Source organism: Bombus vancouverensis, chromosome 1 (assembly GCF_051014615.1).
Source record: "Bombus vancouverensis nearcticus chromosome 1, iyBomVanc1_principal, whole genome shotgun sequence".
In the NCBI taxonomy this organism is placed as follows: Eukaryota; Metazoa; Arthropoda; class Insecta; order Hymenoptera; family Apidae; genus Bombus; species Bombus vancouverensis.
Genome location: NC_134911.1, coordinates 22,327,406 through 22,349,845, shown reverse-complemented (window position 1 = coordinate 22,349,845; position 22,440 = coordinate 22,327,406). Strand labels below are relative to the sequence as shown.

Here is a 22,440-nt window from a genome sequence, read left to right as displayed (position 1 = left end):
TTTCATATCTGCGCATTCAAAGGTACAATAAGTCGGAACTACTTAGCTCGTCTGAAAGACAAGTTAAACGCAAACAAATTACACGGTGTCTTTTCAATAAATTTCGTTTCAATTCTACACTCCCAATTCTATGACATAGCCGATTCTATAAGTGTTAACTTGTTATAAATAATTAGCCATGTTACCGCGCCACGCCAGAAAAATTACTGAAAATTCTCAACGCGAGAATTGATCGTAATTTTAATAAATAATAAAAAAAAAAAATTCTATACTCGACCTTTTCATATATACAGGGTGGTGGTTGGTAACTGATGGTACAAGCGAAAAGGGGGTGGTTCTACGCGAGAAAAGAAGTCGAAAATATAGAATAAAAAATTTTTTTTTCATTTTTCCATCGAGACAACGATCTACAGTGAGATCCGTTGTAACGAGACGCGATAAAGTGCAGGCGTACCGAGCCGAAAATTCAAAGTCGATTTTCTCGAAAACAAAGCCTCGAACGAAAAATGTTTATTCTGTATTTTCGACTTCTTTTTTCGCGTAGAATCACCCCCTTTCCGCTCGTACCGCCAGTTACCAACCGCCCTGTATATATGTACATACACGAAGACCTTCAACTTTATTTTTCACGCGAACGGAATTTTTGTAACTATTAAAAATCGAATAGCATAATTCACCTTAAGGATGGCGAAGCTAGATTCACGATACAGAGGAAACGATATTATACAGAACTATTTGTATCTTGCGCTGTTGTCGAATAGACATCGACCGATTCAATCAATCAATTTAATTAGACGTAGTACTTCTGCGATATAATTACACGGATACTTGTAAGAATTGCGTAATGTAATAAATATTTTGCTTACAGAAACTGAGAATTGAAAGCGCCGCAGCGTTACACGCAATATGTTGTTTTCGTTACGAGCCGATAAATTTACGTACGATAAAATGGACCGTTTAAATGGACGTATTTATTGTCTAAAATAATCAGAGAATTTCTCATTTCTGAAATACGTAGCATCCACTCGTAATATCCTATTTAAACGTTTAACGTCGCAATAAGCATATCGTCCTGCCGTATAACATCCTACGGATCCTACGATTCTTTAATCACTTTGAACGATACGAAGAACAAGGAGATATAAGTAGAGTAATCGAAGCAAGCGCTAAGTACCTATACCTGACGCGTTGCAAAGCCAGTGTACGCTTCTTCCCTGTGGGCGTCATACCCTGTGCCACGTGTGCAGCTACATGAGTCTCCATCTCACATCTGCTGTTCGTGGTGAAGTCACAGCCCGAGGACGGACAACTTTTCGTTTCTCCGGTTTCCGCGCTGGGTACCGGTGGATGACAATCGACGATATGCTTTCGCAGAGCTGGCCTCGTTGGTGCCACCACGTCACAGGAACCACAGGAATAACCGCGATGCGCGTTGCTTACGTTCGGACTGCTACCTCGAGATCTGAAAGCCCATGGTGAATTTCAATTGCTTGGAATAATAGGGGCGAGTGTAAAATAAGAAGCGAGTAACAAGGTAACGGGAAAGCAGACTTAATATAATTATGAGACTGCGGATTTTTACGTAGCTACGGAAATATACAGGGTACAACGTAATGCGGAGAAATATATAAAATATCCAAAGCGAAGTTTCTTTCGTTATATTCGTAACGGTTTGAATTTGCAGAGAATATTCGCGGCGTAAAGATAATAACGGTAACAGCCAGAGCTACGCCGAGACAGAAACGGTAGAGAATAAAGTATTCGCAGATGAAATTGATAAAGTTGGCGTCGAAAGGAAATCCAAAGAAATTATTAATTTCTTCCTAAGACTCCATAGAATTTCTAACGATCGGTACCAACTTTCTCTTTAAACTTCCACGTGAAATTCTTCGATTAAGTTTGCTATTCCAACGAGAGAAAGCAAAGAAAGGAATAAATCACGGTACAGGAAACTGGTGAAAAAACAAGGCCGCTCCACCCGAGGAGCACTACGGAATTAAAAAGATTCTTTCTTTTTTTTTCTTTCTTTCTTTCTATTTTTTAAATTTCGTAATCGTTGTTCGCGGATCGGTCGTAACTCAACGCTGGTCAATATCCTTCAAAGCTGTTGATTTACGACGCCATTTATCTTTGAATTTTTGAAATATCAGAAACGCGCTCGCATTGTTGAGCAGGGAGGAAGATTCGCCCTCCGACTGGACAGATTCATTGGTCTCGTTTTATCGATTCCATGGCGTGTTAAATAAAAACCTTGCGCTCAAACATCTCGTTGCCTCGATGCGCGTACATACGTACAATACATATATATATATATATACATATATATATATATATATACATATAATTTCGTATCCCGGTCTCTCTCGCATCGTCTTATCCGACCTGAACCGTAGCAGGCAAGAATTTAAATGCTCGACTCGCATTAGGCGAGACGAGTTAAGCGCGTTACGGTGTAAAGTGTAAGACGATCTGGAGTTTGGCAAAAGTGGCTGATAACCAAAAGAACGCATACTTCTCGGTGTAAGACGAATGCTCGCTCTCGGAGTCGCTGTCAGACGGAATGTTGGGGATTTCCGTAGCTTCGAGAGCCGCGGTCGCTGCTGAGAGTCTTCCAAGCATGGCGGTATAAGCGCCGAGGACCCAGCCATTAAGAACCGGTGTAACCGTTCCATCCTGTTACGAAAGCAAATCTCTCCTTTACTTTTGTTCAGTCATGTAATCGCTCGCTAAATATATGTAATAACGTTGTAACGTGATAACGTAATGCTTTGGATAAAGATTCGAACGATAAGAGAAGAGCGGTTGTAGAAAACACTGCGAGCGCCAAAATCGAGAAACTTTGATCTTCTCGTTGGCAAATGTTTTACGCGTCAATGAGAGTGCTGTAGTATATAGTAGCGATAATGAAAAGCTAAATAATTTATCGATAACGCTAGAAGATGATGTCGCGCCATCGCTTCCATAGAGAGAAATACGAGTATCGATAGATTAATTGTTAATCGTTGTCAGTTGTTGTCGATTAATTATTTCTTTGCTTTCGAGCAAACGTTCTCTACGTCTACGAGCTGGCACATACAGGTTTTTCCACGGACACGCTTTTCTTTTTCGACTACATTCCGACTGTATTAACGCGTAAGGTATCAATCGGTTACCAACACCGAATCGGTGGCATTGGATCATAGACAGTCTACAAGAATTTCATTTACCCCGTTCTCAAATACTTTAATTCGTGTTTTGTATTTTACGCGTCCAACGTCATCGACGATATCGATGCTATAAAATACAGAATACATATACGTACGCGTAAAATATCAGAGACTATGTCTGATGTAAAATATATATGTAAAACACAGAATGTACAGGGTGGTTGGTAACTGGTGGTACGAGCGAAAAGGGGGTGATTCTACGCGAAAAAAGAAGTCGAAAATATAGAATACAAATTTTTCGTTCGAGGCTTTGTTTTCGAGAAAATCGACCTTGAATTTTCGCTCGGTACGCGTCCACTTCATCGCGTCTCGTTACAACGGATCTCACTGTAGATCGTTGTCTCGATGGAAAAATTAAAAAAAATTTTTTATTCTATATTTTCGACTTCTTTTTTCGCGTAGAATCACCCCCTTTCCGCTTGTACCACCAGTTACCCCAACCACCCTGTATAATATACGAAATATGTACGTATATAGAAATGAAAATTCGATATTGTAAATGTAAGTAACTCGACTGAGATTTAATTCGGTTTTGGGTAAATTAAAAAGGGTAGCTTGTACGTAGTATTTCTCAGATACGTATTTTCAAATAGACAAACCTTGTCGAAAGTCAGATAGGACATGGGATCGAGCAGCTTCGTGGATAAATTATTGTTGGCCGAGCGATGCGAGCTGTTCGTACTTCCGGTGTCGCTTTCGTCTCCAGCGTCTTCGTTGTCGTCATTTTCTTTCGGTACGCTGGTCTACAGGATCAAACAGAATCTTTATGTATTTGGCGTTATTTAGAAAGGAAACAAGAGCCGCGTGTTCCTAGCGCAAACTTTGTCTGTACCTTTGGAAAGTTTTCTGATTTTATGCTAACGATCCAAGTAGCTTAATCAACAGCTACGGAGTAACGGAAAGTCTTAGCGTTCGGAATAACGGAATAGCGAGAAGTCTTAGTGCTCGTGATAACGGTAATTGCAATGTTCGCGAAAATTGGAACGTGTTTCGAAGGAAAATGAAATTACACGAGAGGATGCTTAGCGAAAATACACAACGAAGGGGCAAGATTTCATTTCTCAAAGGAAAAACATAGTTTGTCTGAAGAGAAATTGGAATCTTTTGTTCGCGGTGTATTTCAAGTATCTGAACCACTAATGGGTCCTCTCTGCAAATTTAATGGCCTGACATCGAATCTAATTTGAAGCTTTGGAACAGAATAGAGAGCAGAATTAGATTATATTGCTCTTTCCTTTGCTTACCTACGTGCCTAATAATATTCCTAATTCTGAAACGTTACGAATCGTTTACCCGAAATATGTCTTACGGTATTATACAGGGTGGTTGGTAACTGGTGGTACAAGAGGGAAGGGGGTGATTCTACGCGAAAAAGGAAGTCGAGAATGTAGAATAAAAATTTTAAAAATTAAAAGAATAACGTCTTCTTCGAATAACGTACATTTTCGACTTCCTTTTTCGCGTAGAATCACCCCCTTCCCGCTTGTACCACCAGTTACCAACCACCCTGTATATACTCACAATACGTCAAAGGGATAGAAAAGTTCCATACGTAAACATATTTTTCCCGAACCTCCTCTATTTATCTGTCTACAATACTCACAATTATATGCAAATATGGTTCTCAGCCGCGCGGACGTCATACGTTGCATCCAAATTCCAAACAAGAAGTATAAATCTTCGCCATTTACCTACCTCAAAGGTACATAACTTAACAAACAAACACTCACCTCACTAAAGAAATAAAATAATCAAATTCGAAGATGGTATCTCACTGGGGTTAGCCATGTTACTTACCAATTAAGTTAGAAAAATTTGCCAAATGTCCAGCTGGACAAATTGTAAAGTATAAATTAAATAATAAAAAGAAAAAAAATTTACCTACCTATCTGATAACGCAAATCTTTCCTATCTACTTACGATACTGCAAATTCTATCTATTTGTAGCGGCACTCGACCACGCAACTTTCCAACGGCTTCGCGACACAAAGCGCTGTACCTTCAAAGCGTAAGACCTAATGTACCATCGATATCCCTACGGTTCCTTCGCCGAATATTCGCAAGAATGCATACGCGGCAACCGTCGCGGACTTCTAATAAACGCGCGCGTAGCGAGGATATTGTAACGTCAATTCACATCAGAGACCAGGCCACACACCACGGACAGGATGGCACCCAGATGTCTGCATATCCTTGGCGCGCACCCTCGATAGTCTTAAGTGCCCACCAGGGGCCTTGGCATTTTTATAGTTAAGGTCCTTCGGACCAAGCCAGTATTTCCTGTCTTAGATTTCCCTTTACGTTTATTGTCTACCACGTGTTAGCTTAGAAAGTTGGTTTTCTCCACATCTGATATGTTCCGTTGGCAACTTTCTCGCGAGGGCGGCTAAAACCCTTCCTGGTCCACCAACCGTCCTATTATCCAATCGGAGACGGTGTCTACTGCTCTCGCTTCCTTAACCAAAATTGTCATCGACAAATCCGATAGTCCCGTGTCCTTAGACACACCCACCCCTAGCTTTCCTCAGACACAGTATCGTCGGTAAAACTTCACTTATTCTGTATCCTTAGAATAGTCAACATATCTATATCGGTCTCTACCCTTATAAGTCGCGTACTTAACGTATCGTTGTAACTAAGTCTTACATAACGTGGTTGGAGTGAATTGTGATTTATGCTAATTCAGTGCGTGTTACATTGTGATTGGTGAATTCACAATAAAGGTTGATTAAAACAAAGTTAATTGTTGTGTTACGACTCAACTATATTTTATTTCCACCAACCAACCCTAAAAATTACGTGACAATATCGAGGGACGACGAAGAAAAGAATCCGTTTGGTTTCGAACAAAAGATTCATTGTGCCCCGAGCTGCGAAGTGCCAAAGGTTTAGCGTCATAGCGAAGCAAACACAATTCGAGATACGTGATTATTAACTCTCGATTGTTAATCGTTGATCGTTAAGCGTTGACCGTTGAGTAGTTTAATAAACCTTTCTTGTTGAACATCGGGAGAATTTCTTGCGGACTGTTGGAATACAACTGTTGGATATCAATCGCATACGGATAAGGTAATTGATCGTACGGATTCTTCCCTTCGTTGCCCAGCGCCGTCCCCACTAGCGTGCGTTCGTGAGATGCACCACGGTGGCTAGCACGTGCATGCTCTTTCGAAAATTCGCCGGAAGAAGCGTGAGGATATGGATGGAACATTCTAGATGGGCACGTCGAGAAGCTACTAGAAGGTTCTGTGTCACATGTGACGCCACGCGGACACCCACACAGGTCGCACTCATTACTGCATAGAGAGTGGGGCTGTAAACCTTTTCAAGGGCCATGGGTCACTAAGCCAGTCAGTCTGTGAATAACTAGCCAACTGTCTACATTCCAGAACGCACATTTATAATTCTTGTAATAATTGTTTAATAAATATCACATTATATTATTTCAACGCAAACATTGTGTCTTCCACAGATTATTAATCTTAATTCCAAGATAAAATTCTAACACGAACACCTTCACCAACCGCCTCATATTATTCTAAACGCTACTTGAAATTTCGAAGCCCTGCACGTACCATATCTACCGTACAACCAAATTTCAACGAAATATAATCCATCGATTATCGTTGAACGAACACAGCTATGGTATAAGACACAACTATGGAATAAAAGTAAAGCAACAAAATAGAAACTTCGCCGTCGCCTATATCGATACCTGTTTATAGTATCGTAGTATCAAGGAGGAGGAGCCTGTGGGGGGTATCGGGCGAATTATAAACAAGGGGTCGCGGAACAAGTGCGTGGTGGGGCTGTGACAAAAGGTACGAGACTAAGACAAAGGACAAGAGGTTGCTAAGGGACAAAAACGAATTAACAGTCGGTGTGAGTCGAGAAGCCAGAGAGTGTGCCAGAGAGTATTGGTAGTGTCACACGCTCAAGAAGACCAGTAATTAACTCAGAAACAGTAATTGGCATAGGCTAAACATCCTGCGTGCCACAGTCATCGAAACAATGACCAAATAGTAACGGAATGCGTCTCTGATATACACCTGTAACATCAACCACATCTGGATCCACATCAGAGACCAGAGGTCGCACACCGAGGGCAGGATGGCAACCGAATGTCTACACATCCTTGCTACGAATCCTCGATATTCTCAAGGACCCACCATAAATCTTGGCATTTTCATGGTTAAGATCCTTCAGACCAAAAACAAGCATCTTCTATTTCGAGTGTTCTTTACATTTTTGTCTACTACCGGAAGATACGGGAAAGTTAGTTTTCTCACGTTCGGTATCTTCCGTTAGCAACTTTCTCTCAAGGACGGTTAGCACCCTTCCTCACCCAGCAACCTAGAAAATCAGCCAATTGACGGCGAAGTCTATTTCCCTCGCTCTCCTAATGAAAACTTGTCCTTAACAAATCGGCTCTTTTCGTGTCCTTAGACCCACCCATCGCTAGCCACAACATCGTCACTAAACTATACCGATTTTCCATCTTCCCAACAGTTAACGTCTCTTCACCGGGTTTCTATCCTTAGATCAGTCGCCTACTTAATTTATACGAAGTTGTTAGAGTAAAGCGTAATTTACACGTGTCGATTCAGTGTATACTCAATTGTGACTATCAAGCGCATAATGAAGTGTAATAAAAAGAAAGTTAATAATCGTGTTTCGGCTCAACCTTCTTGCTTCTTTATAATCCGAATTGTGACTTGAGATTTTACGTGACACACCAGACGACAACCCCTCCAGAGGAACTAAATCTCAGTAAAAGAAACCCTCCAAAATAAGCGCTCGTCCCAGTCTCTCGTAACACTTTCAATCATTCTGTTGTAACACTCTGAACCGTCACTCTGTTGGATTCGCATAATAAATTCTATTGTCGTATACAAAGTTCAATTTCTTCACCTTATTCGTGAAACGTTCGAACTACGACGCGAGATCACCGATGGTTGGTTTCTTCGTTTCTTGTGTCTCCTACGTGACACCAGCGTTGTCGAGAGAGCGTTGGATCCGTGGCGACGAGAGTTGCAAATGAACTATCTAGTTGTCTTAATTGTAATACGTTATTGTGATTAGTTGGCGTTAGACAACCATCGTTTCCTGTTTAATCTACATCTGTTTAATCCATTTATCGTAAATAAACTAATTGTAGTATAAGATCCTACGGTATTACAACTTACGTCCATCGTTTCGAACCTCCCACGATACGACACCTACCGCGTACCGAACTTTCGAAGAAATATAAATGTTAAATTATGTAATATAAATGTTACCAACGAAACAATACATCGCGACCTTAAGATACCTACAGTTAAAGAAGAAATATCGAAATTCAGTAACAGATATAATATAAGAATTAACAACAACCAAAACCCATTAGTTACTCAATTACAAAGTAAATTACTCGACACGACGGGTCAGATCCGCAGACTAAAAAGACATTACCCTTTAGATCGAAGCATTAGATTCAACTAGAACCAAACATACTGTAAACTCTTATAATGCAAGTTACGGTACCATGCCAAAATAATTTACTTATAATTCTTGTCGAAGTGGTCACCACTTCTCAGAAAACTCTACGTCTGATCTTTTTACTTTTCTCAAGCACCGAAGCAGACGATACAGACGATAGACTGGGACGAAGGCAGACCATAGACGGTAGACAGACGACGATGGTGTAACGTCGATTCACATCGGAGACCAGGTCACACACCGCGGACAGGATGGCGCCCGGATGTCTGCACATCCTTGGCGCGTACCCTCGATAGTCCTAAGTACCCACCGGGGGTCTTGGAATTTTCATAGTTAAGGTCCTTCGGACCGAGCGAGTATCTCTTGTCTTAAGTTTCCTTTTACGTTTATCGTTTACTATGGGTTAACACGGAAAGTTAGTTTCTCCTCGCGTCTGGTATGTTCCGTTAGCGACTTTCTCACGAGGACGACTAAAACCCTTCCTGGTCCACCAACCGTCTTATTATCCAATCGGAGACGGTGTCTACTGTCCTAGCTTCCCTAATCAAAATTGCCATCGACAAATCCGATAGTCCCGTGTCCTTGGACACACCCATCCCTAGCTTTCCTCAGACACGGTATCGTTGGCAAAACTCACTTATTCTGTATCCTCAGAATAGTCGACGTATCTTTATCGGTCTCTATCCTTGTAACAGTCGCGTACTTAACGTATCGTTGTAACTAAGTCTTACATAACGTGGTTGCAGTGAATTGTGATTTATGTTAATTCAGTGTGTGATACATTGTGATTACTGAATTCATAATAAAGTTTAATTAAAACAAAATTAATAGTTGTGTTACGACTCAACTATTTTTATTTTATCACCCAACCCTCAAGTTTACGCGACGATGGGCTTTCAGTTATAGGGTAACACCGCTAGCGTGCGGATCGGCACCAGCTCAAATTATATTCCTACTAGTACTTACACTTCTGTATTACAATTTATCCACGCGTTTCTCTGTTCATACATCTAACAACCTCAACGATTCTCAATGAGAGTCGATCGTAAAAAGTCTACCAAATAAAAAGAAAGAATTATAATCCTAAATTATACCTGATTATCGTTCTCGTCGGCTCGATCGGCGTTCCCTTCGTCGTCGTCCTGTTTCTCTTCCTTCTCCTCGTTCTCCTCCGCGACTCGTTCACCGTCCCTTTTCGTCACCAATTCCATAGGTCCGTAGGGCGGCCCGGCAGAGGTCAACGGCAACGGCACCATGTCCGGTCGGTGGAGTCCGCTCAGGGCGAACGCGGCCCTCGGCAGCAACTGTGTCGCGCTTGATGGTAGAATCGGGTGCCTTCGGGCGAGACGCGGGTCACCCCAAAGTTCACCCGCGGCGTGAAAACTCCAGATCCCATATTCCATCTGCAAGCACCGATTATTAACGCGTTAACCGGTGCGACCGATTTCTCCAGCACCTTGGTATTTATCGCCACGAGACAAATAGGTCCAGCGATCCTCGATCATTTTATTCGACGTTACGTGGCAACCGCGTGGCGAAGGAACAGCGGACTCGCGAAAGCGTTCGAACACTCGTCACACAAATCTATTTATCGATGTATGGCACGCGCGTTATACGAACATTTTCGTTGGACGACGTTGGTTCACGAAGATCGCCACTGTGACACTAAAATATCGGAAGAAATCGGGCAACGCGGGTAGAAGTCGCAAGACGATTGTTGCAAACGTACGCTTGGCGAACACGTAGCACGCAAACGGTGTTCTTGATCAAACGTGTAACTAACGCTGAAGATAAACTCGCTAAATAACGTGGCTTATCGATATGGCGAACAGTGAACTTAAACTCCAGCATCGTGGTATTTGTACTATTCTTACGAAGCGTGTATTTCCAATAAATATCTTTCTACGGTGTGTCTTTAGAAATATCTCCTCTGTTCTCTTACGTTTCTAAATTTCTATCAAACTTGATTTATCGAAACGTAATCCCGATCGTCGCGTCTCGTTACGGAGCTAATGAGATTCCGAAATCTTTTACACGCGTAAGAAGCTTGTAAAGGTATCGCGATACTTTCGCGAGCCGCTTTGTACGCCCCGTATCGCGGCGTACTTGTTAACCAGATCAACGAACACTTGGCCACGGTATCCTACTTTTGCCCCGCAACCTCTTCGGTATCGTGATACCAAATCGAGGTACAAAGGATTTTAAATAACACCACGAATCGGTTGATTCGATCACGCTGGATAGACTATTTTGAAACTTCCGCCGATAGTCGATTAAGGGGAGTTTGAAATAGACACGGATAATGGAAAAGACGATATTCATTTTTGTTTGCTTCCCGCTACCTATGCACACTGTCTATGCAACGTTCTCGCTAGTCGAAATCAGAGCCGGCTGAACGATAGATGACATTACCCGAAATAGAATCAGATTCTTTAATAAAATATAAAGTCTTGCGGTGGCTCGATAATTTAGGCATCGTTCGAAAGACTACGAGAAGCTTTTAAAGAGCAGAGAAGAGAGAAATATCCCAAGGACGAAATTTATTTGAACTCGTCGGAACAATCGACCGTATAAATTTCTCGGCTAACCGAATCTCGATGTATAAATCGTGGTGATTAGAAATCGAAAAGCAGAGGAAAGCGAATTTTTGAAATTTGTCTCGAAATTTCCTATCGTTTGTACGTCATCTTCTCGTAATGGACGAACTCGAGGACGTAAGTAATTTGTTTTCCGAGAATCGAATATTAATGACGCGCTTACGCAGGTGAGAGATTGAGGTAGAAGACGGAGTTGATCGATTTAACTTCCCAGAGGCTCGCGCACTGATAGAAATTTACAGTCAAAGTACTCGATTGCTTACGAGTAGAACATTTTTCATGTACGCGATTCTACGTATCGCGTGTAACGTTTTCAAATTTCATTTCTTCTCTAACGAGATAAGACTGTCGAGATTACGTCGCTGGCCCTCGAAACAAATCCGCAAACCTTTACGGAAGATATTTATTGTGAACGTATATTTAATTGAAAAAAAACGTATAGTATGCATTGTGAATGCCACCTTAAAGATATACAGGGTGGTTGGTAACTGATGGTACAAGCTGAAAGGGGGTGATTCTACGCGAAAAAAGAAGTCGAAAATATAGAATAAAAATTTTTTTTTCATTTTTCCATCGAGACAGCGATCTACAGTGAGATCCGTACGTATAACGCACAGCGCGCGTACCGAGCGAAAATTCAAAGTCGATTTTCTCGAAAACAAGGCCTCGAACGAAAAATGTTTATTCTACGTTTTCGACTTCTTTTTTCGCGTAGAATCACCCCCTTTCCGCTTGTACCACCAGTTACCAACCACCCTGTATAATAAATGTGGCAGACAGTGGAGAACTATTAACGCAATGGATGGAATCGATTAATCGAAACGTACCAAATATCCTACAACTGCTACGTAAAATTCTAGATTCGTGTGAAACGTTATCGCGCGAGAGAAATTTGAAAAACTTTCGTATTACGTATAGACGCAGCGAACTCGTGAAAGATTTTTGGAAACGAGTTTACTCGAACGATTTCGCCGGCTGATGTACACGTTTGATCGATCCGATGTATCGTGTTGGCAACCGAGTGATTGCGGGTTTTGTCATTACCATCTAATGCCAAAATCCGCAGTCACTTAGTTGCCAACCGAATATCTACCAGAAGACGGTTTATCGAAATACTCTTCGCAGCGTAATTATGAGGTAAGAAATTCGCGAAAGACAAGTAAAAGAGAACCGTGGAACGGAGAAGAACGAGAGCAAAAGGAGAGAGAAATAGAGACAACACAGAAAGATATCGATAGCCGATGGGAACAACTCGAAGCTACGCACAATGGTATCGTAATTATCGCGCGCATATTAATACGTTTGCTTTCGCGTGTCGTGCCTTCCACGTGATACTTAATAAATTAACGAAGATAATATTCATCCGCGGAGGGAACGAGCTTTTGAACGAATCGGGACAAAGTGGAGTGTGGGGATTACGATAAATTTTCGTAATGAGATACGCGGAAACGCTTGCAATTTCAGAATTCGTCTGTGAAACGGGACAAGCATCAAAGTTAAAGATGAAATTGCGTTCGACCGTGCGCAACGTGAAAATTCAGCTGAAAAAAATATGAAAAATCACCAAACGAAAACGAAAGATCCTGCCGGTTTGAAACCGTTGCTACGTGTTTCTTTGATTTCGTTTACGATTAATCGTCGAGCGGAATTGTTCATCGCGCGATGTTTAACTTGCTATTTATCCGCGTAGTCCGTCTTTAATTTTTATCTGAAAATGTCTGAAAAAAAAAAGAAAAGAAAAACGAAAGAACGACGGAGGAAAAGAGAAGAAAAGGTAAACGAAACGAACTCGAGCATAGGAGTTTGAATGGGATAGCCTGAAGCGCGCCACTTAATTGCAGCGCATTTTGTAATGTTTAATAAATAGATCCGGCGATGGACGAGTTCAAAACTCATTATTTGCGAAAGTTGGTGCACGCGTTCGTCGCTACGCGGAAACCGTGCAGGGGAAACAGTAATCATTTTAATGACCGTTCCGGTTAAAAAATTTCCAAAACAACCGGCGGACTTCTGATTACGTCGGTGCTTCGTCTATCCCCTCTCGTCGTTCGTCCGTCGAGCGAATTCGCGTAAAAATAACGCGACAAATATCTCCGTTAATAAGTCGATCGATCGGCTCCTCTCTCGCACTCGGATATGCCAGCAAGACGATTTTATACGTTCGAATTAATAATTGCTCGCTGACATCGAACGTAACATAACGAAACACGGAACGTGTAATGGGGGGGTGAACGGTATTTTGAAAATACGAGAAGGAAGGAAGAATTAAAGAAATAACGTTGAAAATATCCTTTGCAGATGGGGTTATTTGTTAAACAATTTATCGATTCGCCGTGCGCGCGTCAGGCTGCTTCGACGAACGTAACGAACGTAGCGAAACGAGGAAATATATTATTTGTCGCCGTCATTTGCGGTATTCTGCGCATTATCTCATAAATCAAGTAGTAATAATGCAAACAAATATTTTATTCAGCCAACATCTATTGAATTTCCGCTTCTTTTCACGGATAATGTTTCCAGAATAATTTTCCAACCGGAATCGCGTCACACGACTGACATAAATACGAATTCCGCGACAAAAGAGGAGAATTAAAAAGTTGTATTGTTATTCGAAACGATCGTACGCGAGATTCTTGAATAGTTAACGCGATAGTATTGTAGGCTTTTCCGACGTAATTTGCTGGAACGAGCGCGTTAGTTTGCAGCGTAAAATGACGACACCATGATGGTCCACGTGAAATTGGTCGGATTTAAAAGCAAAGAGAATCTCGACGAATAAACTGGAAAACGTGGTGAAGAATAATAATAATAATAATTATTATTATTATTTCGGTTAACAAATTTTTGCCACGGAGAGTATTTAATAAAGACGCGAGACGAATTAAGCAAATAAATTCGAGTGGAAAGCTGTCTCGTCGGAAATATTCAAAGAATTTGATTGGAAAGATATTTGGCTCGGCGAAGGAAAGCTAACGCAAATGTTATGTATCGCGACATTAAGTCGTGGAAATCGGTGTAACTTCTCCGAACGGTAGATCTACACTGCGCGTACCGAACGACTGAAATTGCGTTTCAGTTAGAAAAAGAAGTCCTTTACGATCGGCTCGCCCGATCTACGCTACCATTTACGTAACAGCAAAACAAAACGAGAAGCTCGAAGATAAAACTTTGTTAAATAGCAACTAAACTGGAACAAAATCCTAGCGAGAAACGCGGAGACATCGGGACGCTAAGTAAAAATCGTTAATATCGAAAATCAAAAACATCGCCATCGTTTCGAACGTTAGTGTCAATTGCTAATATCGATCGTGTCATAAAAATAATACACATCATGCAAATGTAACTTTTAGCATAACATCGATCTTACACTAATAACGAGTAGAAAAAGAAAAGGAGAAACGAGAAACAAACAAGAACAAACAACATATAACAATAACAATAATAATAATAATAATAATAAGACGAAGAAGAAGAAGAAGAAGAAACAATTGTCCAAACGAACGAGAAAAGACGATTTTGCCGAGTCTCGAGCAAACAAGCTGATTAAACTGACAAGGAAACGAATGAACATCCTGGAAGCTACGCGTGTATATACGGAATATCCAAGATCGAGCAACGGGTAAAAACAAAAATTTGAAAAAAGATCAACCAATGAAGCATAATGAAAGATTCCTTCTTACGGATGCCCGTCCGGTGGCCTACCGCGATTCAGGCCGATCGTCATTACGGTAAATCATCGCCCGGGCACGCTTCACCCCGAGCTTTTCTATTACTATGTGTACGAAGAAGCACAGCCGATCCTTGGAGGTTTACCGGTCGACCGGAAGTTACGCAGTACCGGCGGTACACGAGTGTAACGTGCACGCGGACTCTCCCTCACGAGGCACGGACGGGGTACGGAGAAATACGTCCGGATACGTGCTGCCGCAGAACGAACTCGCGAGATTCCTGACCATTGGACCGACCCTCGTGCATGCATACTTTAGCATAACGTTCTCTATACAATATCCAGAAAGAGGGACGAGGGAGGGAACGAGAGGGAAAGAGAACGGGAGTGGGACGAAGGGAGAAGCCAAAGAGATAGAGAGAGACATACGTACAGAGCTACCCCGATCTCCCTCCCCCTGCCTCTCTTCTTCGTCGTCCTACCTCTCGTTGACCCCTTCCCATTGCCCTCGCGAATCGATTTGTTATTGTTTTTGTGTCTGCGGTCGTCGCGGCGAGCGGAGCGAGCGGGATGTATATCGGTGGGTGGCAAGCCCGGCGACCAACGCCAAGTGGGTGGGAAGGGAGGGCGGGGGCAGAGTCGGTGTGGGTGCCAGTCGCGCTCTCGCTGCTTCAAAGCGATGCTTTTCGGCCCGACAGAGAGGCGACCAGGAAGGGCGAAACGTGCGCGCGGGGGTGGCTGCTACCAGCCTGGACAGCGGGGAAAGGGAAGGCCGCGGTAAGAGAGCACTTTCGAAGCTCGAAAGAGATGGACGAATAGATACACGCAGCTGACCAGTGGTGTAGCTCGAGTACGTGCTCCGTTTTCCATTCCCTTTGGCCAACTCTTTTACGTATGGTAGTAGTATACCAGGGAATACGACCGTGTACCTCGAATCGTCCAATAAACAGATACCAGATACACGAATAGTATATCGCGTAGCTTTTCTCTTTTACATGTACAACTATTATCCAGTCCTTTTTTCTACATATATCGGTTACGAATGAATGTCACATCGGCTGATATCGGCTGTCTCGCCAAGATGTATCTTACGACGAATGGAAACGATTCTCTCGCGGCAAAGAGAGAAATCTCGCAGCTGGCTACGCCACTGGTTCTACCGACTGAAAAGAGTGAGAGAAAATGGGTGGGCAAGGATGGAAGCTGGCACAGTGATGAGAGAACAGGAGGGGAGGGGGAGCAAATACGGGGAGAAGGCGGGTGGACGGAAGAAACGACAGGGCGAGAGGGAGGAACCGCGAGGGTTAAGCAGAGAGGGGGTTAATGCTGGTTCTCGCGGAGCAGAGGGAGACAGCAGGGGGAGGGAAATGGATCGGATTGCGTGGTCGGCACGAGGCTGGTTAGTATGAGTGCAACGGGATAAAAGAGAGAGCAAAAGTAAGAGGGCAAGAGATAGAAATGCGGTTAGGGATGGAAGCGCGCGTGTGTGGGTGGAAAAGAGGAGACGAGAGGAGAGCCAAGAAGGCTTACGTCGGAGTGAGAGAAGGATACGTGAGAGAGAGTGAGAAAGTTTCGAGGTAAGACTTCGAGGGAGACGAGCTTGACTTGACAGGTGACAACCGATCGGACCACTGACGTCACAGATCACTCGCTCGGCCGTGTACGCTACACGCACAAACACGATTTATCGCAGCACACATACACGCACATAGGAGAGAGAGAAAACGAGAGAGCGCGCGCGCGTTCGACGTGTCGTGCATCACGCCGTGTTACTTCCGTTCCGTGCACAGAGTACGTCATACGTAAGCTTTCCACGCCGCGAGAAAAAAAGTACCGCGCGCGAGAGGAAGAGAGAGAGAGAGAGAAAGAAAGAGAGAGAGGGAGAGAAAGAGAGAGAGAAAGAAAAAAAAACTGTCATGGGATAGACAGAGACAGATGGGAAACTAGAAAAAAAAATAACGGTGCGATAAAGATAGGGGTGAAACGGAACGAGGGAAAAAAGAACGAGGTAAAGGGAGACGAAATTTTTCACCGGAAGTAAGTAGTAAGTATTTACGATGCTAACCGGCCGATAGCCCCGCGCGACGCCTCTATCTGGTTACCATTACACTCGGATGTATGAAATGCGCCAGCAGCATACACCATCCCCCCACAATAGCCCTATTTATGATTGGGCAAAATTGCTTTCCATGCGCAGAATAAAATCGCGCGCGGGCGAGGAAAAATCCGCGGGGGTTGGATGCACGCGAGTTACGCGACCTGCGCCGCGCTCCTTCCATCGCGATGTCTTCGAATTCTTCAACGAGGACGTCTCGCCGCTGTATACGAGTCCCTTCGATTCATCATTCACGCGTGAATGATCTTTGTTCTTTTGATTTTCTTTATGACATCGACTCGCAAAATTTGGGAAAAATTAAATATGGCGAGAGGTCGCGGTCATGCGTACTTACACGCGCCTCCAGCCCCATCTTCTAGCTCGCCAATCAGCGAATGTGAGCTGATTTCAAAGAAATTCCGTCTGCAGCGCTATCCTCGTTTAAGGGTGTATCGTGTATCGAGAAATTTTATAAAGATAGGTACCCTTAATTACGCCGGAAAGAATTGTAGTTTTTCTTCCCGTGTTACCCCGTCATCTCCTTCGTGCTTCATGTAGATCAAATACAATCGACGTTGTAGCGTAATTATAGTGATGTTAATTTAATTATTTTTATTAATTTCCAAAGTATGGCGACATTTGCTTCAATAATATATATATTATCATATATATATATATATATATATATATATATATATATATATATATATATATATATGATAATATATATATATTCTTCAGAAAGTGAAATCATCGAATTTCTGTAAAAAATTGATGAATATTTTTATTTTCTTTGCATATAAAAATAATATCCAAAATTTAAATAGAATTCTGATTTAATCCATATTGTAAATATATAATCGTGATAATTAGCAACCCTTCTCTTATAAATCTTATAAATATTACAAATATTACAATAAATATTACAATTCTCAAATATATGAAATATTTTAAATGATCTAATATCGCAGCATTACATATGATTTAGTACCTATCAATTTTGGCTCTACATTAAGGTCAAGGATGCAGATTTCAATGTAAGAGCTTGCAACTCGTAAAGTTCTTTTTCTAATCTGTAAGAACAGCGATATTACGTCAGTGATTGTACTATACAAAATAATTATCAAAGAGCAGAGAATTTGTTATTTTATACCTTCTTTGATGATCTTTAATATTATTTAAAGTACGCACAAACTGCTTAATCCCCTCATTAACGCTTTGATATGATTCAATTTTTGTTCCAATTAAATCTACGATAGACTTTAAACTCTCTGAACACGATTTCAAGGCTTGTTTTGTTTCTTCCCACTCCTCGGGTGTCTCAGGAAGAACTATATTATCACAACGAAGTATATCCAGAGGTTTTAGAAGATTATGTAACTGCGATAGAATTTTCTCTAATAGTTTATTTTCTTCTCCTCCTGTAATTATAACAAGTTTAATTATTTAAAAACATGTAGGTAATTCAGTGATACGCGAAAAGATGGTATTTAGGTAATATTTACTAGTGCAATTATTCACATCTAGAATTTGAGAATCAATTTCATTTTGTATCTCGGTTAAATTTATTATATCTCTTTCTCTAGTTTTTAATTTAAACAATTTCTCTTCGTTGTGATCATATTCCTTGGCTATCGTGGCCAGCTGAGATAAAAACAATTTCTCCTTTTCTTCTGTTTTCTTTTTTAGAATTATTTCTGTCATAATCTTTTGTAAATACTGATCGTAAAGGAGTTTCAACTCCATGTCGTTGCATTCTGAATCCATTATTTTTGTTCCATCTGCCATTGATTGCATAGAAGATATCGAGGTACGATCCAATGCAATTTTCTTTTTTGGGAAACCTAGATGGTACGATTGGTTTAGTATCTTAACTTTGTAGAACTTTAACGTAACAGGAAGTCAAAGTAAAATTTTTACTCTGTTGCGAAGCAAAATCAGATGGGGCCATTGTTGCCCTATGGTGTGAACTACCTGCACGAACATTTGTTATGTGATCCACTGTATTCTTTTTTACTGATTCTGGTGTAGAAGACTTTTGTACCCTAAAAATATATAAAAGATTACTACTCGAGAAAAAGTAGTGTTTTGTGTTTACCTCCTAAGTCGTTTCAGTTTTGGTGTTTCCGCCTGATCTTTCTGCATTTTTTTATTAGCGATTCAGTTAATTCAATCCTTATTCTGTTAATCTAGAACTTTTAATTGATAGGACGTATGTCGCGACAGTGCTGATAATCTCTTATATGCACAAAGCTTGAAGAAATTTCAAGTTAAGGTTTTACGTCATATCGGAAAGTACAACAAAGTCGCCAAATTGTCAGTTTGAAATTGTTCGAATTTTTTCCAACGCTGGTGCTGCCATCTTTGCATATCTAATACCTGAAAATGTTCAGAATGAAATTCAGAAGTTCGTGGACAAAACGACTTCTAATTCAGAAATTCCGAATCTGAGTCTGTGGTTTGACGATATCAGTGATTTGTTAATAATTATTTTAGATCTACTTTTTTAATCTGTAATATACGTACCATGGAGAAGGTATTTTTTTTTTAATAATATTTCATAATATTAAATAATAAAATATATTTATTTTTTAAACGCTTTCAGCATCCTAAACGAGAAATTCCATCAATGTTAAATAAAATACTAGACCGTGATGTCCAGTTAACAAGAAGTGTTGTTAAATGTGTAGAAAATTTGCCACTAATGAGAAAGTTAAGAATGCATTACAAGATGTTAGAGGTACGTTTTTACTTTGGTGCAAGATACGAAAAATATAACAAAAGTATTATATAAAACATCAGATTTCTTTGTACATGAGTTTCTAACTTTAATTGTGTTATTTGCATAGATATCTTGCCACGCAGTACCCTGGATAACATCGATACTTGCATTTATTTGGATTCTTAATAATAAAAATTTGTATCAAATGCAAGTCAATTTGTTAATGGGTAAGAACAAATATCAAGATATATATATTGAATATTTAGGAAAGAAAACAATTTTCAATATCGACATTACTGGTATTATTATTATGTTTTTAGCTTTAATACTGGACATTATCGTTATTGCCATATTGAAAGCATATATAAGAAGAAGAAGACCAGCAGTTAACGATGATCCTTTTTCACTAGGACCTGATAAGTATTCATTCCCATCGGGTCATGCTTCTCGGTCGGTACTTATTTTTTATTTCTTTAAATATCTATGGCCCGTGTCTGATATTTGTCTCCTATCGATATCAATATGGATCTTTGCTGTAATTCTGTCTAGACTTTTAATGAGAAGGCATTATATTCTTGATATTTCTGCAGGAATTTTTCTAGGTTATATCGAAGGAATGCTTGTAAGCATTTTATATTTAGAATCTGAAACTTGTTCCAATTTAATATATTGGATAACCGATGAGAAACTAGATGGTGCAGAATATGATATTTAAAATTGATTCACTTTTTTAATATAATATTAAGCAGTGATAGAAGATTATGTCGATCATTGTTATCTTTTATAATATTTATGTTATGCGTTTGATTAATCATTTGCAACAAAGAAAGATATTGAAATATATGATATTTCTTTATATTCATTTTTAAATTAGATAAGTTGATATTGAAAATATTAAAGTAAAGGTAATTGTCAGATAGAGTGCTCTTTTTGTTATATCGTTATTATCAAGACTGTTTATGTAAGCACTGTTAATTATTTTTATGAGATAAGATATGAAATGGTTCTTAATTATATAATGATACATGCTTTAAATTATGAATTTATGGAAGATGTTTATACCAAATAATGCAATCATATTTATATACTTTTATTTTCTTATCACATAATATATTTTTATCGACAACAATTTCAGGTTCCACCTTGTCCTAGCAATATCGTAGATTTTTACGAATCTGATAATAGAAAATACAAAGGTTGTAGAGCATAATCAATAAATATATTTTGTAATAAACGTCTTTGTTCCAATAAATGTTGAACTCGACGAGATTGAAAAGGAATAATAAAAGATTCCTTTAGAGTTCAGTATATAATGTAAAAAAAAGGGGAATGATAAGTTTATTGTACAAATCACGTATCGCTACATTTGTAATATATGAAAAATGTCTTGTACCATTTTCATCTACGTATAAAATTACAAGCCAGCCTATATGTATGTATATATGCAATCTACACGTTATGAACGTCAGTCGTGTACTACGATATTAATCTGGTTTCCTACAATAACTTACTAACAATTTCAATATTATCATCGTTTCAGTCAATTGAAACATATCGATTAGATATTCATTTTCAGCATAGGTATTCTGTTATTATACTGGTATTCGAGTTCAAATTAAAAACGCATAAAGATTTCCAATATCTTTTTCAATAGAATGCTAAACCTAATTAGAGCTCGAAAAAGTGCGAAAAATCATCAGCATTTAGATTTTATTTTTTTGGAGCTATAACTTTTATAATTTCTCCTCATGTTTCAAGTTATTAGTCATAGTAAACTAAGTATTGAAAAGTTTCTGCGTCTTTTATTCAAAGTGCAATCCCACGATATATGTATAAATTAACGATAGCCAATGATAATCTGTTAATTGTTCTCACAGAAAGTAAAAACAATTGATTTTATCAATTATAGTACACGTTTTTCGCCTCGTCATATAAACTAATACATAACGTTCACCTCAATTACCACAGCTGCCCAATTTTCATCAAGCTTATTATTAATTATCTTTCCTCCGATACTTTATTATCAGAGGTAAAGCGTCCTTAATTTTGTCGCACATGCAGATGATATAATTCTAATATTGTTCCATTGTTTTCGTTTACCATAAAGGAGAATGATAAAATTTTAAATCTAATCGAGTATGTTGATTGGGACCAGCTACTTCTTGGCTACACGAGGGTGATGGTTTCATATTTTTTTCGGTTTTCTCTGTCTCTCGTAAAATGGTAGCTAAAGGAGTCGGTTGATAGTCTGGTAAAGCAGGTGTTGGTACTGTTGACAATTCGCTTGTACGTTGCTTCTGTTCTTCTTCCGAATAAAGGCTCAACGATCGTGGTCGTTCCGGTTTCAGTTGAGTCGCAGCCGGCGTGCTCGGTTTTTCACTGAAAAAGTAACTTCCCATGAAGATGCGTGGAAACATGTTTGATAATAACATGCATTCCACGATCGTAATTGCTTGTTGCGTGCAGTTTTACGTTGTCAAAGTATAACAATTATATTAAGGCCTAAAGAATAATTATAGATTCTTTTAATAAATATGCTAAGCAAAAGAACGTTATTACAATATCGATTTAAAAAAAATATAAAACACCAGAATAATTAGGTTTTTATTTGAAAATAAAATATATTTTTTAAATGTTTTTTTTTTCAAATAAATTATTATCTTACGCCTATATGA

At 39.9% G+C, this 22,440-nt stretch overlaps 4 protein-coding genes across 7 annotated transcripts in view; 1 reads left to right on the top strand and 3 right to left on the bottom strand.

The window, feature by feature from the left end:
- The window catches only part of LOC117159462 (uncharacterized), a 29,531-nt gene extending 12,369 nt beyond the window's left edge, over window positions 1-17,162 (bottom strand). Inside the window, exons 1-5 of one of the 2 annotated variants that reach the window (XM_033339315.2) lie at window positions 17,014-17,162; window positions 9,779-10,087; window positions 3,806-3,949; window positions 2,513-2,673; window positions 1,175-1,462 (exon numbers count right to left, since the gene is read on the bottom strand). In XM_033339315.2, coding sequence (XP_033195206.1) covers window positions 1,175-1,462; window positions 2,513-2,673; window positions 3,806-3,949; window positions 9,779-10,087 — 902 coding nt within the window. In that variant the 5' untranslated portion in view covers window positions 17,014-17,162. The remainder of the gene's footprint in view (window positions 1-1,174; window positions 1,463-2,512; window positions 2,674-3,805; window positions 3,950-9,778; window positions 10,088-17,013) is intronic. The other variant, XM_076622814.1, reaches the window with a different exon arrangement.
- Window positions 16,398-21,557, top strand: LOC117159465 (polyisoprenoid diphosphate/phosphate phosphohydrolase PLPP6). Of its 2 annotated transcripts, none has more exons than XM_033339329.2 (4): window positions 16,398-16,525; window positions 19,649-19,783; window positions 19,893-19,992; window positions 20,086-21,557. In XM_033339329.2, the coding sequence occupies exons 2-4, from the start codon at window positions 19,673-19,675 to the stop codon at window positions 20,478-20,480; spliced, it is 606 nt and encodes a 201-aa protein (XP_033195220.1). In that variant the 5' UTR covers window positions 16,398-16,525; window positions 19,649-19,672; the 3' UTR covers window positions 20,481-21,557. The 2 variants fall into 2 exon arrangements, with proteins under 2 accessions (XP_033195220.1, XP_033195218.1); XM_033339327.2 differs by lacking the exon at window positions 16,398-16,525 and adding an exon at window positions 19,424-19,579.
- On the bottom strand, window positions 17,862-19,367 carry LOC117159464 (uncharacterized). The gene is made up of 5 exons (XM_033339326.2): window positions 19,142-19,367; window positions 18,964-19,088; window positions 18,549-18,887; window positions 18,197-18,464; window positions 17,862-18,116 (listed from the first exon to the last, which is right to left on the bottom strand). Exons 1-5 carry the CDS (start codon window positions 19,186-19,188, stop codon window positions 18,050-18,052), a joined length of 846 nt encoding a protein of 281 aa, XP_033195217.1. The 5' UTR covers window positions 19,189-19,367; the 3' UTR covers window positions 17,862-18,049.
- LOC117159463 (alpha-tubulin N-acetyltransferase) overlaps window positions 20,840-22,440 on the bottom strand; it is a 29,625-nt gene continuing 28,024 nt past the window's right edge. For both annotated transcript variants that reach the window (XM_033339324.2, XM_033339321.2), the window contains exon 8: window positions 20,840-22,144. In XM_033339324.2, coding sequence (XP_033195215.1) covers window positions 21,862-22,144 — 283 coding nt within the window. In that variant the 3' untranslated portion in view covers window positions 20,840-21,861. The remainder of the gene's footprint in view (window positions 22,145-22,440) is intronic.

Excerpts from the sequence above, each read along its gene's own strand:
- LOC117159464 (XM_033339326.2), bottom strand. The coding sequence starts at position 19,188 with ATGCAGAAAGATCAGGCGGAAACACCAAAACTGAAACGACTTAGGAG. Across the intron at positions 19,089-19,141 it reads AAACTGAAACGACTTAGGAG|GGTACAAAAGTCTTCTACAC; the intron begins GTAAACACAAAA and ends ATATATTTTTAG. Across the intron at positions 18,465-18,548 it reads AGATGTGAATAATTGCACTA|GAGGAGAAGAAAATAAACTA; the intron begins GTAAATATTACC and ends TTATAATTACAG.
- LOC117159465 (XM_033339327.2), top strand. Across the intron at positions 19,784-19,892 it reads TGCATTACAAGATGTTAGAG|ATATCTTGCCACGCAGTACC; the intron begins GTACGTTTTTAC and ends TTATTTGCATAG. Across the intron at positions 19,993-20,085 it reads GCAAGTCAATTTGTTAATGG|CTTTAATACTGGACATTATC; the intron begins GTAAGAACAAAT and ends TTATGTTTTTAG.